Genomic DNA, 17,220 nt, shown 5'->3' with positions numbered 1-17,220 from the left:
GTGGATGGCTCGATGCCTGGCCTGGAGACTGTCTGTCTGAGACTCTCTCCTGGGTACCGCTCAGGTGTGTGTGCCTGTGTGTGTTTGCCAAAAACCTTTCGTCTATCACCACCCTGCAGAAGAAAAAATTTAACCAGACTAGCCTGGTTTCCTGGTTTCCCAGCCTGTTGATTAAGTCGTCAGATGACAAGCTGGACAGGCTGAAACACCAGCTAGACTAAACCAGATCAGACCAGCCAATCCAGCTGAAAACTCAAATTTAACTCAATCAGTGATAATACTGTAGTTTTGTATTCATAATATTCTACGATGATAAAAAATGGCCAAAAACGCCTCTGGATACAAAATAAACAAGCCTAAATGTGTGTGCGCATGCCGGTGTGTTTGTGAATGTGAATGAGTTTATTCAAACAGCCTGCAGGGGAAAAATAATAATCTAATTGAATTTCCTCAAATGTTTGAGTTGTATTTGCATGACAGTCAAAAAGGAATTTGAACAGAAAGAGAATTTTGGCTGCGCTTCCAAACGCTTTTCTTTCACCGCAGTACTAAAAATGTTAACATAAGCGCTATTCAGACAGGGTTTCTCAAGAACCTTGCATGGGTCTTTCATGACTCCAGAATTCACTCCAATAAAGGTCTCCATTTGCTAATATTACGTCAAATATAGCTGAAACCAAACCTGTTGGCACCCATATTTCACATTAGAGCTGGGAGACGCCACAATGCTGCTATGATTAACACAGTCAAGCATTACGGAATTGGGAGTGACTCTTGAATTCTGTACATAAATGATAATTTTGGGAATTTACGCCCATATTCAAAATCAATTGTGACTCCCAAAACCTTTCAGTATGGCCATAGTTCATTCACTTCAGTTCTCTAAAACAAAAATCCATTGTTCAAATAGCCACATTCTCATACCCTGGAAAAGCCCTATGGCACTCAGCACAGGTCAAAAAAGATTTTCAGGATGACTTTTGGGATGATTCTTCAATTTAAATGTAGAGATGATGATTCAAACAGGAATTAAATTACTTATCCCTCATCTGTGTCAAAAACATTAGGTAATTGGGCTGGGATTTTTCCTCTGAAATAGTAAAGTCAATGTTTACATCAAGGTGGTCTATAAAGAACACTTCTCTTAAAGAAGAGTAATCTTCCATAAAGAGTAATATTCACTTACAATCCCTCAAAAGTCTGCTTGCCATGGCATATACCCAAATATTTTATGAAGTTTAGAGAATTGTGCACTGCAGATTTAGCTTTTACTTGTTGCGTCTTGCTTAAATATTTCCATTTGCATATTTAAAGACAAATAAATTACATACATGGCAGCTGGCAGAATATGAGGTCATAAATTATTACTCACAGAAGTTAAAATGTTTTACACATTTTTTAATTTCTTAATTTTTGTGTAGTGGCTGAACTCCTCTGATGACCTGTGATCTTCACAGAAGATCATAGAAACACAAGAAAATACACAAACTTCAAGACACGCACACACATTTTTTCCATTATGAGTCATAATTGTCACCATGGCAATGGGCTATAAACTTTTTCCTGTCTTCATTAAAATCTGATTATAAATTAAATTAAATCATGCACATGCGCGCGCACACACATGCAATGCTCTTGCACCTAATAACGCTAAACTTTAACAGGCGTTCGTTCTATTGTATCCATCTAATTTCAAAACTGTTCCCACCAACTCGTGTGAACAGACAAGGCTTAGCACAAGTGTGTGTGTCTGTATGTGTGTGTCTTGTGAGCTGAGAGGACTGGGGTTAAGCGTCCACTCCGCAGACAAAAGCCAAACTCTCTATAGCACTGTGACCTAGGAAACGCCGAGCTCGGTAAACACACACACGCAGACGCACAATCTGAGACGGCAAACAGTTTGACTTGTCCAGCGTTTGGTGTATGGAAGAAAAACGCTATGATTTTTCACCCCAAAAACGCTTGTGGCACATTTCTCAAGAAAACCACACGGCCTATGCCATATTTAAAATCAGCTGAGCGTGGGTAAACCCAAAGCCACAGCTAACGGACAAGAACATTTTGCTTCATGTTTAAGTTTCTTTGTATAAAATTATAATATCAAGGACGCTATAAGCGTTAAAATTATTATTTAAATGTAATGCAGCCTTTAGAATTTTACGTTATGGTCTGTGGTTAAAGCTACACACAGTTTTTGTGTCACTTCCGTCATTAAACAGAATTGCAAAATTACTGTTTTCCAACAGGTGTCCTGAACACTCCCCCATCCTTCATTGGCTGGACAAACAGATCATCCCATTGGTTGAGCCCATGTCTTGTTGGGCTGGTTGGAATGCACAAACAAACAGATCAATGTTTCGATAGCGCCTCAGTCTTAACAGTTTTGGGAAAATCAATCTCTGATAAAAATTGTACACTGCAGCTTTAAGAAGTGATGCCAAGCTTCATCTTTTCAAGCACCGAACAATGAACATTTATCAATATCTTATGATTAAATAAATACACAATTACTATTGTAAAGCACTTGCAATGAAAGCCACACACAAACGTCACAACGGAAGAAATTCCTTAATTTTTCAGAAACACACTCTGAAAGTTTGCACTGTGTGAAACAATGCTAACGGTAACTGGATGAGGGATGATGGCGATTCGACTTAACGTGACAACAGGAACCGTAGCAACTATGAACGGGCATTCGCGCCAGCCTGGTCCAGAACGGAAACAACAAATGTACCCCCCACACACAACCTCCTTCATAAAATCACAAATAAATATTTTGGCATATCGTCCAATCCAAACTCTCTCTATTCCCATCTGTTTTCAATTACTTTCAAGTCTAACCTCCTGTTGGGTATTTTACAGAGTTCTTAATGAACTCTGACAAATTTAACCAATGTCTCTCTCTCTCTTTGCTTTTCCTCCTCTTTTCAATCTCTTTTTATCTCCGTTTCCCACTTTCTCTCTATCCAAACACACACAGCTGTGACCGACCTGCTATCCGTGAGAAATGTTATCTGAACGTTCTTTCCAACATAACCCGATGTTATTCAAAGGTTTTCAAACAGGACCGGCCTCCGAGGAGACAAAAGGCAGAAATACTTCAGCCGCTACTGTGGCAGCGACCGTATGTGTGTAACCATAACTCATATTCACACAGTCACCCATGCAAATATAGGCACACACACACTTACAGCAGAAGCCGGGGTCACTAGGGCACCCGACAAGATGAACAAAACAAGCTCTAGAAGGTTCTGTCACCCTGCTACCAGACCATCCCCCTTCAAAACACATCACACACTCCATCCAGACGCATTAACATCAAACCTGATCAGAGGGGCAGACAGAGAGGACACGGAGACGAAAGAAAGAAAGAAAGAAAGAAAGAAAGAAAGAAAGAAAGAAAGAAAGAAAGAAAGAAAGAAAGAAAGAAAGAAAGAAAGAAAGAAAGAAAGAAAGAAAGAAAGAAAGAAAGAAAGAAAGAAAGAAAGAAAGAAAGAAAGAAAGAAAGAAAGGACTATGCAGATAAAGCAGCATAAAAGACAGGAGGGGTGAGAGAACAGGAAAAAGCACAAAAAAGAGAAACGAGACAGACAGTGTGATGAAAGAGGCGGGCAGATAAAAGATGCACATGTTAGCCACAGATGTAGACGAGCAGAGATAATCTAATGAGATGAGAATGCTCTGTGTGTGTGTGCCAGAACATCAAATCAAATAATACTATCAAGAAAGTGTTATACACTAGCAATGCTCCCTCTTTGTTTCTCATTGGCTTTCTTCTCTCACACACACCTGCTACCATCTTGTTGAAATTGAATTGACAGAGAGAACAGCAAAATCCTTCCAGAGAACCATTAAATCCCATATGTGGCACGCACACACAGACACACTTTTTATTTTGGGGACTTTCTATTGACTTCCATTGTTTTTATAGTGAGGTACAATATTTTTTTATGTTCCTTAGAATTCCGTAGAATTGTGCATTTTTGTTATTTTTGTGCATTGTTTAATGTGCTTTTCTGATGTTTTTCTTTGGTCCCCACATGAAATTTAGACAAAACCTTACACCCCCCCCACCCATACACATGGACCCACACATTCTTATCAGATTTTTAAAAGAGAACAAGTAAACAGTGCCTATTCAAAAATCCATTTTCTAAGATTACATTTGAAGCCCAGCATTTTACTTTCTAAAGTGTCACCCTCACACACCTGATAGTTGGGACTGAAGATCTGGGTGTATATTTAGAAAAGACCACACAAAAAACCATGTCATGAAGAGTGTCTATATGACGGCAAGACCATGAGCGATGTGTGCAACAGCACACACACACACTTTCCTCATCAGCCTCCTGCAAAGACCGTTAGAATGTTATTTTTCCTGGTAAAGCTGTTAGCCCGGAGTGTCCTTCCTCTCAGAGCAGATGTTTAAGCGTGTATCTCCTTTTAACTCAATTTAGTGTGTTCATGCTCTGAACCTCTTTTACTGCTGATCCCTAGATGTCCAGCATAACTCAATTATAAACGCACACGCGTTCATGCCTCCAAGCAGAGTAACAAGCTCGATTAAGACAGACCCCGAAATGTTGTTTTGGATACGCTATATTCTTTCCTTCAGATTCAACGGCACTACCTTTTAATAATGATCAAACTTAATGGAAACTAAATCCAATAAAATTCGACACCAAGGAGACCAAACACAAAACTGCATTTAAACGTATACTTAGTTCTGCTTTCTCAAATTGCAAAGACAGGTGCAAACGCAGCATAATATTATTAAAATTAATATCCCAATATTTAAATGTACATTTATCTAACAAGTTTTCATAAGAGACAGAAATGTAAAAAGGGCAACAAAAGAGGAACCAGACAGTGAAGAGAAAGGGGGTGGGAGTGAGAAAAAAGGGGAGAGGAAAGAGAAAGACAAAAAGAAAAGACTCACAGCCTGAAGAGTTTGGTCGTGCCCAGGAACAGCAACTCTGGAAGAACTTGAAGATTATTCCTGTTGAGACGCCTGTAAACACAGACACAAATGGCAACACAAGGTTTACCTTTGGCAGACGCTTTTATCAGTTAATTGTATGCATTTTATTAGTTTGTGTGTATCCTGGAAATTGAACCCACAATCTTATTGTTACAAGTGTGAAGCTAACATACAGACTACATACAGAAGAAAAAACATACAGAAGCACAATTTATTCACATGCACAAAGCCAAATTTAATAACTGTGATACAGTGTTTGATATGTATCAGCTCAAATGTACAGTTTGCATAAAAGACTGAGATGGGCGGCTGTCTGGTTGCAAGTAAATGACTAAATAAAATAAAGCTGTTTGGGCACAATTACAATAATCAATCACAGAAATCTACTTTAAGTGTTATTGGAAAACTGAAAAATATGAACACAATAAATATCGCGAATGGAATCCACATGAAAAACATCAGTTAATGTTTACGGAAATATGTCCTGACAGTGCTGTGCTCAAGCAAAACACTTTAAACGTTTAATGTTATAAAATATTTCAACTTGAGCCTGCCCACCATCAACTTGAGCCTTACTGTGTGTGTGTGTGTGTGTGTGTGTGTGTGTGTGTGTGTGTGTGTGTGTGTGTGCGTGTGTGCGTGTGCGTGTGTGTGTGTGTGCGTGTGTGTGTGCATGTGTGTGTGCGTGTGTGTGTGTGTGTGGGGGGGGCTGGCAGACACTGTCAGTGTGTGGGGGCATCTAGCAAACACACACAGACAAAGAACAGCCCGGAAAAACAGATGTGGGAAAAACAAACAGAACGTCTCACACCAAGTGAAGAGAAGGAACTTACAGTGCAAACACACACACACTCACATGGACAAACACACATCATGAAAAGAAATGATGCATATTTGTTTAATTCAATGATAATTTCATGATTTCTTTCACTTTATTTTTTGACACTGAGTAATATTCCTGACTACATATGCAGTGCGTGCATAATAGACATTGATGCATGACAATAAGCACATATATAATACCCACTGTGCATATTAATGAAGAGTGGCGCCACTGCTGTCTGCGCGGTAGATTAATGAGGCTTGAAATTAATCAATAATGTTTTTAATACAAGAAATACAGACCGTTCAGAGCCCCCTATTAAGCTCCGAATTGCAAGAACTTTTAAAAGCGTCTCATGCAGTTGCCAATAACTGATAATAGGTTACTGATAATACCAAAAACTTCTATCGTTCCTAAAGTGTACATTTACAGCGCACAAACACACACACAAACACAGGACTACACTTAAACACATACACAAATCAATCAAAGCAAAGGCCTAAAGTAAGTGAACTCTGCTTTCGCAAAGTGCGAAACCATCAAGCTCTCGCTTTTCTGTTTTACCCACTCGCCTTCTCTGATACACTCTCTCAAACACACGTTCACACAGCAGCCAATGACATCATCGTTCGGCTTCTGGGGTTACATCATCCCATTTGAATATTTAATGAATGATGAAATAATAACGAGGCACACAGTGCTACACACTCCCGAAATGCCCACGTGTTTCACTCAGGCACAGAGGACAGCCTTCCCTGAGGACCCCGCTGCAGAAACACACAAAGACACACACACAGTGCTTAAAGGGAATAAGATCGACCCCTAAAATAGATGGGTACACACAGACACACACTCTTGCAGAGAGAAATGCCCACAGCCAGACTCTCGTTTTAACTTTTACATACGCACACAGACATGCACTCAAAGTCATTTTCATGAGGGCCAAAGAGTGACACGACTTTTAATGGCAAAAAAATTTCAACTCAAGAGTTGAAAATCTGCGTAAATGGTGTTTGCGCAGACATGTGCACTGCTGTGTCGTTTTGTGTCTGTACAAGACAGATTTACCATTCATTCACATACAGTTTGTGGCTAGTTAAAAATCAAGCACTTTCTTAATCTGGCAAGCTTTGATCTGATTGGCCAGCTTTATGCAACTTCCTGAAATGGGGACACAATGGGTTTTATCTGGAAGGCTTTTGTTTACATTGTACTGGGTTATTACAGCAAGGTACTTAAGCCCCGTTTATACAATAAAAATGGAAACGTTTTCTTTGCAATGGATCCAGACACAGTTTTTGAAGCTCCAAAAGGAACATATATATCCATCATAAAAGTAATACACACAACTCCTGGGTTACATGTCCAGGTTTAATGTCTCGTGACACAAAACGATACATTTGTGAGCAAAAACGATTCATATTTTGAAGTAATTTAGTCACGTTTGGATGTAGATTATCACTGTTCTCACTCAAAATGGCCACAGGCAGGCTCAACAAATCTTATCTTTTGAGTCTCATTGGTTGTCGCGTGTCTTGTGACCACGAGAACCAATCGTTGAGAACATTGTGCTTCACAGCGCTACGAATCTCAAGTTTTAAATCTCATTGGTTGTCGTAACCATGAGAACCAATGAAATCGCAGTTTCAGTCCCCCAAAATGCAGTTGTTGTGCAAATGAACTGCCAAAGAGTATAAAACGTTATTCATTTTTATTAAACGTTGTGTAAACAGCCTCTTAAAGTAGAAAGTAAACTAGCAGAACTAGGCTTTATTTCTCAGAGCGATTTATTTAACTGAGCGATTGTGATTGGTCGCTGTATGCATCAGTCATGACCGGTTCTTGGCAAGAAAGCTGCGCTGTGGACCTATTGCCTTTTAGGTCAAAGGGTCTGGCTTTGTGAGACCAATAAGTCAGTGACCAGATCTATCCTCAGTCTCAATCCATCTGGCATTAGCTAATGAACAAACCAGTCCAACACAACTTGAGTTTGTATAAAATCTTTAAAAAAACAAGGTAAAAGAGAATAAACATAAAGGAACAAAATAAAAGGTAAAGAACAGCCCACAAAATAAGCGCGAAGTGTGAAGGACGGCACAAAAGAAGGAAGTTTGAGGAAAAAAAGAAGTGTTTCTCTATAGGCTTACATTTTACCTGACTGCATTGCTCGTGGCTAGCAAGCCGTGACGAGGGGTGTTTGTGCGTACGTGTGTGTGTGTGTGTGCGTGCGCGCGTGCGTGCGTGCGTGTGTGTGTGTGTGTGTGTGTGCGTGTGTGTGTGTGAGCAAAGAGGGGGGTCATATGTGGAACAGAGTCTCCACTTTTCCTCCCTACATGAGGTCGTCACACCCAATACCTAAATGCATACCCAATACACATACACACACTCTCTCTCACACACATATTTATGAAGGGCCTTTGGTAAGGGCATTATAATGCCTGTGCATTCTAATCCTCGCAGCTATGCAGGCACCCTCCAGCATTAGACTCCTGCTTTTGTACCGGCACAGTGGGACTGATCCTACACACTGACTTTAGCTGTGCTATTCAACATTACCGCTAACTTCTCTGTCCTTACACTTATCACCATAAAGAGCTATTCATCACTACCATCCCCTCATCTATCCCTTCAGTTATGCCAACACTGCACGTTTATGCCAAAAGCGAGTTCAGCTATTATTACAAGTTATTACAAGTTGACTGTATGAGCTATATGTTACTGCACAAAGCTGCATTCACAATGCCATTGACCCTTTGGCTAGTTAGTTAGCATTCAGAGGCACGCGCTACTAACACAACTACCCTTTAAAACTAAAGTTAGTATACGTGTGAGTAACATCTCTATCACAGTTAGATTTTGCGGTTCAGCTGGGTTTTACAAAGAATATCACGGTGGCTGTCATTAAACATATCCACATGGATTTATAAGGTAATGACTAGCAGGAAAACAGGAGACACATTGGGTAAGTGATTGACTGCACCTCATGCCACGCAGCTTTAAATGCCAGTTCTAATGTGATTCTGCATGTAAAGTGAACACCTGCCAGTCATTATTAAGACATGGTAATTGACAGCGAGTAGGAAGGACTCTGGATCAGTTTTTGTACTTAGGTTCAAGCAGAACCTTGAGAGTAAACCTGATCCTACAATTGCAAGCCTTGTCTGTGAAACCAAACAGTATTTAAGGTCCACTCAGGAGAGAAGTTTAGGTTTGAGAGTTTAGTTTATTTAGTTTTAATTTATACTGTACAATTAATAAGCTATTCTCAACCACGGTGTGGCTACCACAGGGGACAAATAAGCAAGTTTCAGGTGATACGAAAAAACGTAGATTTTGTTTTGTGAAGCTTATTAAACTGGAATTAAAGACTTAAAAATGCTGGGCTGTTTAAAAATCATTTTAAATGATTATTCTAATGCTTTTTTGTAATTAACAGCTTAACACATTTAGTTACTTATATACGCACATTCAGCAGCAGATCTCTTTACACATCTCACCTACACTACTTCCACAGCAATTGAACAATTTTTCTGAAATTACTGCTCTTCACAATAATCCTCATTATTTGTAATCCTAAAGAGGGAAAAATGAGCTCAATGGTGTCATTATTGTAATTACACTGGCAGGTGTCATACCGATTCATACAATATGTGCCAAATGGGTTCATGTATCAAGGGAAATGCAGTACTCGGATATAGGGTACAGATAAATGAGTCAGTGACGGAGAGATAAAGCCCATCAGAATGAATATGGTTTAAAATGGAGAATAGCTAGGGGGTAAAAGCTTGAGAGAAAGGTGGGGGGAGCGGTTCCTTAAGAGCGTAATTTCAGTTTCCATTCCAGTTTTCCAGTGTCATTCCCTTAAAGGGCCGTGTGTGCCAGTCGCGTATGTGTGTGTTCCCCTGAGGCCGGGTTGGCTGTCAGACAAAAATGTTGCTCCGTCGAATCCTGACCGCGACACACACACACACACGGCCCATAACAACCAATGTCCACTATTAATGTATGAATACACGCTTAGTTTTGTAATGCCATTTCGCAGTTAATTGTGCTCAGCAGGTCACATTGTTAATGGATGCAGTAAAAACATACACACTCACTTATACAAAAATACGCAGCTGACTTTTAGCCCTACAGGCCAGTGCAGCATATCTTGTGTGTGTGTGTGTGTGTGTGTGTGTGTGTGTGTGTGTGTGTGTGTGTGTGTGTGTGTGTGTGTGTGTGGTGTGTGTGTGTGGTGTGTGGTGTTGTGTGTGTGCGTATGTGCTGCGTGCGTGTGTGTGCGTGCGTGTGTTAGCCACTTACAGTCTTTCCAGTTCCTTAGGTCCTGAAATGCCCCTCTTTCAATAGAACTGATCTTGTTTTCCATCAGCTGCTAAGAAAGGTAATGAAAAAGAAAGAAAGACAAAAAAGATAAGACTAAACGATTTTCAATGATTAAACATTTATTTTTCCTGTGTATATTTGGCTGCTGTATAATACCTAAAAAGCTTCAAGCTTTGGTGCCTGCAAACCATATTTGACAAACACCCTTTCATTGGATATCTGTAGGTCTGAGACCTCCTCTCATTAAGACCTCCATAAACAACACCAGTCTAAATACACATCTATACTTAGACTATGCTGAAAAAAGCCTATTTCTCTACTCCAATACAACAGTTAGCCTCAGTTGACATTCATATGTTTATCCCTGGAATTTGAGTATAGGAAACATAATTTAATGGGTTCCCAAAATCCATAACAACTGAAAAAGTATAACATAAAGTGTGTGTTTAAAATAAATCATAAATAACAATGTAACTTAAAATGAATACCTAAACAAATAACAATTTACTGCCGTTTTCTATTAATTTCTATTTTGTTGCATCTAGGGGCGGTTTCCAGACAGTGGCTTAAAGAGTACATTCCTCGAGATCATAAAAAATACATTTCATGAAGTGTTTAATTTTGCCGTGTTTGAATGTAAGCAATCTGCCAAGTTGTAAATCCGAAGGTGAACGAATAACAAAGTTATTAGCTTATAAAAAAGGTAATCGACTCTGAATCACGCGAACAAGCCATGACCTGTCCGAATCTTTAACCACAATGTACCTACGTCACTAGAAAAATCCCCGCCTACTGACTGCGAAAACTTAACTCTCTCCTCCCCAAACACTGTACTAGCTCGTTCGTGACGTGTGCATCATGTCTAAGAGAAGCTGTGTTCTATGTAGTGAAACTAAGTCAGTCTTATTTTCACTACCAAAGGAAGAACTTCTGAGGAAAAAATGGTTACTATTTATTTTTCAAACGACACCAAAGGAGTATAAACCGAACGTTTTACTTTGCGCGCGTCATTTTACCGAAGATTGCTTCATCAATCTTGGCGCCTTTACTGCAGGATACATTAAACGTCTTTCCTTAAAAGATGTTGCAATACCAACTTTATTTGGACCTGTAAGCTCCACCGAATCACAACCTGTAAGTGTGACTCTTTATTTTTGTCTTTACTTAAAATTAAATTTGTGTGACGTTATCTCATGTCTGTGTTTAGCTAACGTTACCGTTATTTTTGGGGTTGTTACTGTTTGTTTACCTAACGTTAGCTATAAACTCGTTGCGCTAATGTAAGTGTTCAACCATATTAACTCGCAAAGTCTTTATTTCAAGAACTGCGTGGTGTACTATAGTTATAATAACATCTGAAGATACGAACACCGTACACTGTATGCCGTGATAACTAACTGTTACAAGAGAAGTGTCTAAAACAGTCCTTTTTCTTACTGGCATCTGTATAAGGATTAAAGAATGATTCGTCAGACTCGGGCTCGAACTGGTAAGGTAAAATCGACGCCATCTCTCTCTATACACTGTTAATATCCAACCACCTGCAAACCGTAATACAGTAGTAATGATCACAGCAGACTAGACCATTTGACCAATCACAGCAGACTAGACCATCTGACCAATCACAGCAGACTACACTATCTGACCAATCAGATCAGACTACGCTGGCGGAAAGGCGGAGATTACACAGATGAATCGCGGAACGAATCATTTGAGAGTCAGTCAAGAAGTAAGGTAATAAAAACTGCTTATTATTACGAAATAATAGTATTTTTACATCATGTATGTACATAAACTTGTTGTCGGACACTCCATAAACCAAAATAAGCCATTAAAAATATTGAGGAATGTACTCTTTAAATCTAGTCCCAGACTAATTTAAATGTTAGAGGTGTCTTAATTGAAAACAACTTGCACTGACACATCTTAAAGTATATCAGTGTGATTGTTTTGTCTCAAGATGCCCACCAGTAATGTTTTTTTGTAAACTATGTTTTTAAAAACGACTTAAATATCCTAATTTAACCATAGCCCTGATTTAAAATAATCCCTTTCCGGGAAACCACCCCCTAGAGTTCACACATAATCCAAGTTTCCTCACTTTTACTCGATATACTGAAAAGACAACCTATATCGCTGATAATGTTGTAAAACTTTTTACGGATGAATTATGTTATTATATACTCTGTTATTGTCAAATTTATTTTATAGACTCAAATCAAGAAAACAAGACAATGTTAAATACATTACAATGACGTCCCTGCAAGAGGGGAAAATAAACAGAGTTGAGAGAGAGTAAGGAAGAGATGGCCAAAAATTGTCGGCAAGTGAAAGGAAGAAATAACAGACAAATAGAAAAAGTCTTCCGCTGTAATCTAATCCTGCAAGTGGGAGGGCAAACCTGTTCTTACATGAGCTTTTCTATATGTCTCTCTCTAACACATACATTCACACCCACACATTCCAACTCACACACATTTACATTCACAAAATCTCCCTCACTCTTTCTCAATCGCAACCTCACACAGAGACAGTGAGGCAGATAGAAAGACTGATAGAGATGGAGACACTTCACATTCCGATAACGCAATCATTTTTGCAAATAAATGCTCCCTTTGTGTGTTTTTGGGAATCATGGGCTTTATTGCCTCTTTAAGCTTCACCATCCAAACTTGTTCTGCCTCTGTGTGTGTGCTACAAGTGTTTAACTCTCACTGAAATCCAGAATACAATGGAACGCATTTCATGACAAGTTTTGGCATTTGGCATAACAGCATAACAATGCTTTCTCTGGCATGTATCTAATAATGGCCCCACTGGCGTCCGATGTGGCTGCACAACAAGTTTTATATGTGAAATAAAATACAAAACATGCATCTGTATGCATTAAAAAAAATCGAGACCTATAAAAACATGGTCTTCATTACTTACAGAACTCTGAGGTGCCGCAGTCCCGCAAAATCTGCTTTCGTAATTTTAGTCAGATTATTTGCATTCAGGTCACTGTGGAAAGAAGAGGGGGGGGGGGGGGTAATACAGTGAATAACAACTGAAGTATTTAGCCCTAATTAAAAGGACTAATTTAGCCTATTAAGCAGTAAATGAGGCTATGAAATAATTTTTCTGGTTACTTAATGGCACTGGCCACCATTTGGCAGACAGCATAGTCAATTGCTGTTTGTCATATTAATTTCCAAAACCGTCTGCGCACACTTGTCTGAATGTTGTCATTGGTGAAGTATGCGCGAGACCGTGGGCGAACTCTTAGCAGGTTTCTAATTGAATTCCGGTCAGGGTTGGGTAATCCTCACCAATTAACGTTGGTGTCATATACAGCCTTTGAAAACTAATTTTTATGCGCTCCCATTTCAACACATAAAACAGCCTCTCGCAGCTTTACCCAGCCCAAAAAATCCAGTCTGTGGATCTCCACTGTGGAGTCGACCACAGTGTTTTAAATACACAGAGAAATAGGAGTGAATGAACTTCTAATAATTAACAAAGAAGAATTTTAACTGCTTTGGTGGCAAAACTGTGTTTTTGTGATGAAAACACTGCTCGTGCGGTGTTAAGGCAGAGACCATGAACAGAGCAGGTTGTGTTTAAACTTCATGCCAGTTTAATTAATGAATCCCACTTCAGAGGCGCCATCAATGTAACAGACAGATAGTGACATGCGTGAGTGGAATAGATAAATACGCCGTGGTTTTGTTCAGATGACAGTACTTAAAAAGAAAACACTGGCACATTTTGTATTACACCCATGGCATTACGCATTAAATACATTTATGTGATGTGGGCCAGGTTGTTAATTTGTACTTTGTTTTTGTTTTTCCTGCAAAATTGGATTAATACAGTACCATCAAATGTGTGACATAAACAAATAATTAATTAATACTGAGTTGAATTAATTTAGCTTAATTATTTATTATAACTATATATTATTATGTTTACTCCGTTTATAATACATGGAATGTTTTATTTAATAAAGTAATTCATTAAAAATGTCTGATCAAGTATTGATGTGGTGACTCACAGTCGCTCAGTGTTGCGGGGAATGTTCCGCGGCACGCTCCGCAGACTCTGCCCGTGGCAGTCCACCGCTGTCCCGCTGCAGGAGCATAGTGACGGGCACGACTGAGCCCCAGCACCGTCGATAACTGCACAGAGCAGCGCTCCCAAACACATCACCGCTTTCAACACAAACATCACTCCTGTTTCCTCAAGTTCTGGTTAAGCACACAAATACCTGGCGGAAGACAGTCGCACCAAAGCAGGAGTTTTAATTCCAGAAGAAAAGAGAGGGAGCCACACGATCTCGTCACAACAAATTATCTTTGAAGAACAGCAATCTATGAGACGAAAACACTTGTAATCTCCTCCGACTGGAACGCTTTTCCCTCTTCTTTGCAGAGAGAGACAAATCACAATTCAGGATCCGTTCCCATTTCGGTCAATGTAATCTCTTCTGTTGATGCACGTAAGTTTGGAGTCCCGACAATGTCGCCGCAATCAAAGTTTTAACTGATGCTGCGCTAAAATATCCTGCGCGCGAACTGTCGCTTTGACCGTTCTGCGCTTTTGGTTTTGTCGACCCAAAAACACCTTATGCGCACATATACGCGCACAAACGCAAACTGGAGACGCACGCTTGAAAAGCCACCTGGTGATGGAGATGCGGTTATATACACATCCAGCGGAGTCGATCTTCACGTGCGTTTACAGGGTATTGATTAATTAGGTGTATTGATCTCTCGCGCCCTCACGCATCAATCATCCTGTCACACGGGGACAAATCTTCTTTATAATCCCAACTCGGTGCAGGGTAAAGTCCTGTGTGATCCTGGCTGCTCGCAGTCAAGGAAAGATCTGCCTTTACTCGAATACTCAATCGGAAGTGTGTGTATGTGTGTGTGTCTCTGGCACCTGATGGCGTGTGTGTGCTCAGAGCAAAGGCGGCGCCTCTAGTGTGGAAATAAAGCCCGCACACTGATAATATTCAGTAAGTGACTCACACACACTTTCTCCGCGGTCCAAAAGAAGACGAACACGGATACCGGGTCCGTGCACGTGAGACATCAACCTCCTCCTTCAATCGCACTGAGATTCCTCGGTCGGATTTAAAGCCCTAAAATAACTTAAAACATTTCTGGGGAAAAAGCAGGTAGGAATACAGTGAGGTTTTAAGGAATCCCGAGTGAGATCATCAAGTTGCAGACTAATGGGCTTTTCCTGGAGTGAGTGAGTGAATAAAATAATTCCAATGCATGCACCACAACAGTGAATGAACTCCAGCACGTTCTCACGCTCGGATTAAAGTTGTTTTAAGTGAAGATTGCCTCTCAGACATGGGACTCTCTCATTCTCTCTTTTAGTCTAACACGGAATTGCTCTCTATACCGGGAGCGGCTCCACCCCTCGATCCGCCCCGAAGGCCGCATAGAGCCGTCTGCCTTCTACGGCATTGGCGCTTTACGGATATGAACAGCTCGAGGAGTCTAAAGACGGTAGCGCAAGTGACGCACAGAGAGCAAACAAGTGAACAGGCATCTGTTTTGCTAGCTCTCCCTCTCTCGCTGGTGAATGGGACTGGTGAAGTTGTGTATTAACTACAGAGAAAGTTTCGAAACAGTTTAAAACAATCTAAGCTCATAAGAAGATTACTGATGAGTATCTGCAGATCTGCACAGAGATAGCGGCTAACAAAAACAGGAACCAAAACCAGTGAGTGGAGAGTTTTGCCTGGGAGACAGAAGCACAGAGGGTAGTAGGAATGACCCTAATCACATTCTCAGTATGCACCTGCAGGGTAGGGAGAGGTCAAGGGTCAATTGCAGCTTCTGTGAAGCTGAAAAACACACGCATTCACACACACACTCACATGCACAAACTTCTAAGAATTATGTTTTATTATTTCTCTGTTTTTCTTTCTACACAGCATGTTTTTAATTGATAATCTTTTTTATTTCATATTTATATTAAACTCTATACTGCCTGTTTTTAAAGATGTGTGGGTTAAGATTACATGGTTGATTGATGGGGAGAGTAAGGTTTTTACGAGTAATGTGATGGACATTTTTTGTATTCTTTTTAGGTGATTGGTAGGTCAAATCAGCTATGTTGGATAATTTCACAGGGTGAAACACATGATGAAATGGAAATGGGTGAGCACCCCTCCCCCAGCCCCAAAACATAGACTATAGTTAGAGATTCTTGGTTGTCTGCCCCGGGTGTAAGCGGTTGTGAGCGGTATTGAGGTAGACAGATGGAAAAAGAACGTTTACCGAGGTGTATTAAGTAACATGAGGTATTAAAGTAGATGAATGAATTGAGCAATCATGCTGAGGTATATTTAGTAATGTGAGGCACTGTGATATTTTAGCTCCGTTAAACACAATGACAGGTACGACGGCAGGTGACTGGTAATCTTTTTGATGTGATCTGCTCTAATTACCACTGAACACCAGGAATGTGGCAGAGAGCGTTTCTGCGTGTCTGCTAGAGGGATGGCAAGGGAAGGAAGCAAGTAGCAACCAAGAAACCGAGAGTGAGTTTACAACCTGTGTTTGTTTTAATTTACAGTTGTTTAAACGGCAGTAAACACATTTCCAGATGGACATTAGTTTGTACACTGTCCCTTTGTGTGGGTGTTTGTGTGAGTCGCTAAACCAGACCACATGGTAAATTACTAAACGCTCTTTAAACACATCTGCTCGTACCTCACCTCCAATCTTATCTATACGACACACCTATTGTATGAAATTAAAGTAATTTACCCTTAAATAACATTTGTTATGATTTTAGAATAGAAAACAGGTAGAAAACTTGTCTTAAGAGGCACCTGTGTATTAGCTATAAAGAGAGTAAAAAATAAGTTAAAAGACATCAGATACATAACTGAAGCAATTTGTATTAAAGCTAAGCACATTCTATTTTCAGCTTAAATATAATCAGCTAAATATAGCATCAAATTTTTTTTTCAGAAATATCTACACAGCTTGCCATTCTATTAAGCTTCCTTCAGGTTAGGCTCTTACCTGCAAATGTTTGGAAAGGCAAACGTTTAAAAATAGAAACAGCCAAAACAAAT

At 39.9% G+C, this 17,220-nt stretch overlaps 1 protein-coding gene across 1 annotated transcript in view; it reads right to left on the bottom strand.

Moving 5' to 3' along the window:
* slit2 (slit homolog 2 (Drosophila)) overlaps positions 1–15,577 on the bottom strand; it is an 87,159-nt gene extending 71,582 nt beyond the window's left edge. The window contains 5 exon segments of the mRNA XM_057331152.1: positions 4,940–5,011; positions 10,110–10,125; positions 10,128–10,176; positions 13,058–13,133; positions 14,167–15,577. Coding sequence (XP_057187135.1) covers positions 4,940–5,011; positions 10,110–10,125; positions 10,128–10,176; positions 13,058–13,133; positions 14,167–14,339 — 386 coding nt within the window. The 5' untranslated portion in view covers positions 14,340–15,577.
* Positions 15,578–17,220: the final 1,643 nt, after the last annotated feature.

The sequence above is a fragment of the Triplophysa rosa genome, linkage group LG4 (assembly GCF_024868665.1).
Source record: "Triplophysa rosa linkage group LG4, Trosa_1v2, whole genome shotgun sequence".
Classification (NCBI taxonomy): Eukaryota; Metazoa; Chordata; class Actinopteri; order Cypriniformes; family Nemacheilidae; genus Triplophysa; species Triplophysa rosa.
Note: the sequence above shows the minus strand (reverse complement) of the source record. Positions and strands in the feature narration are given on the sequence as shown.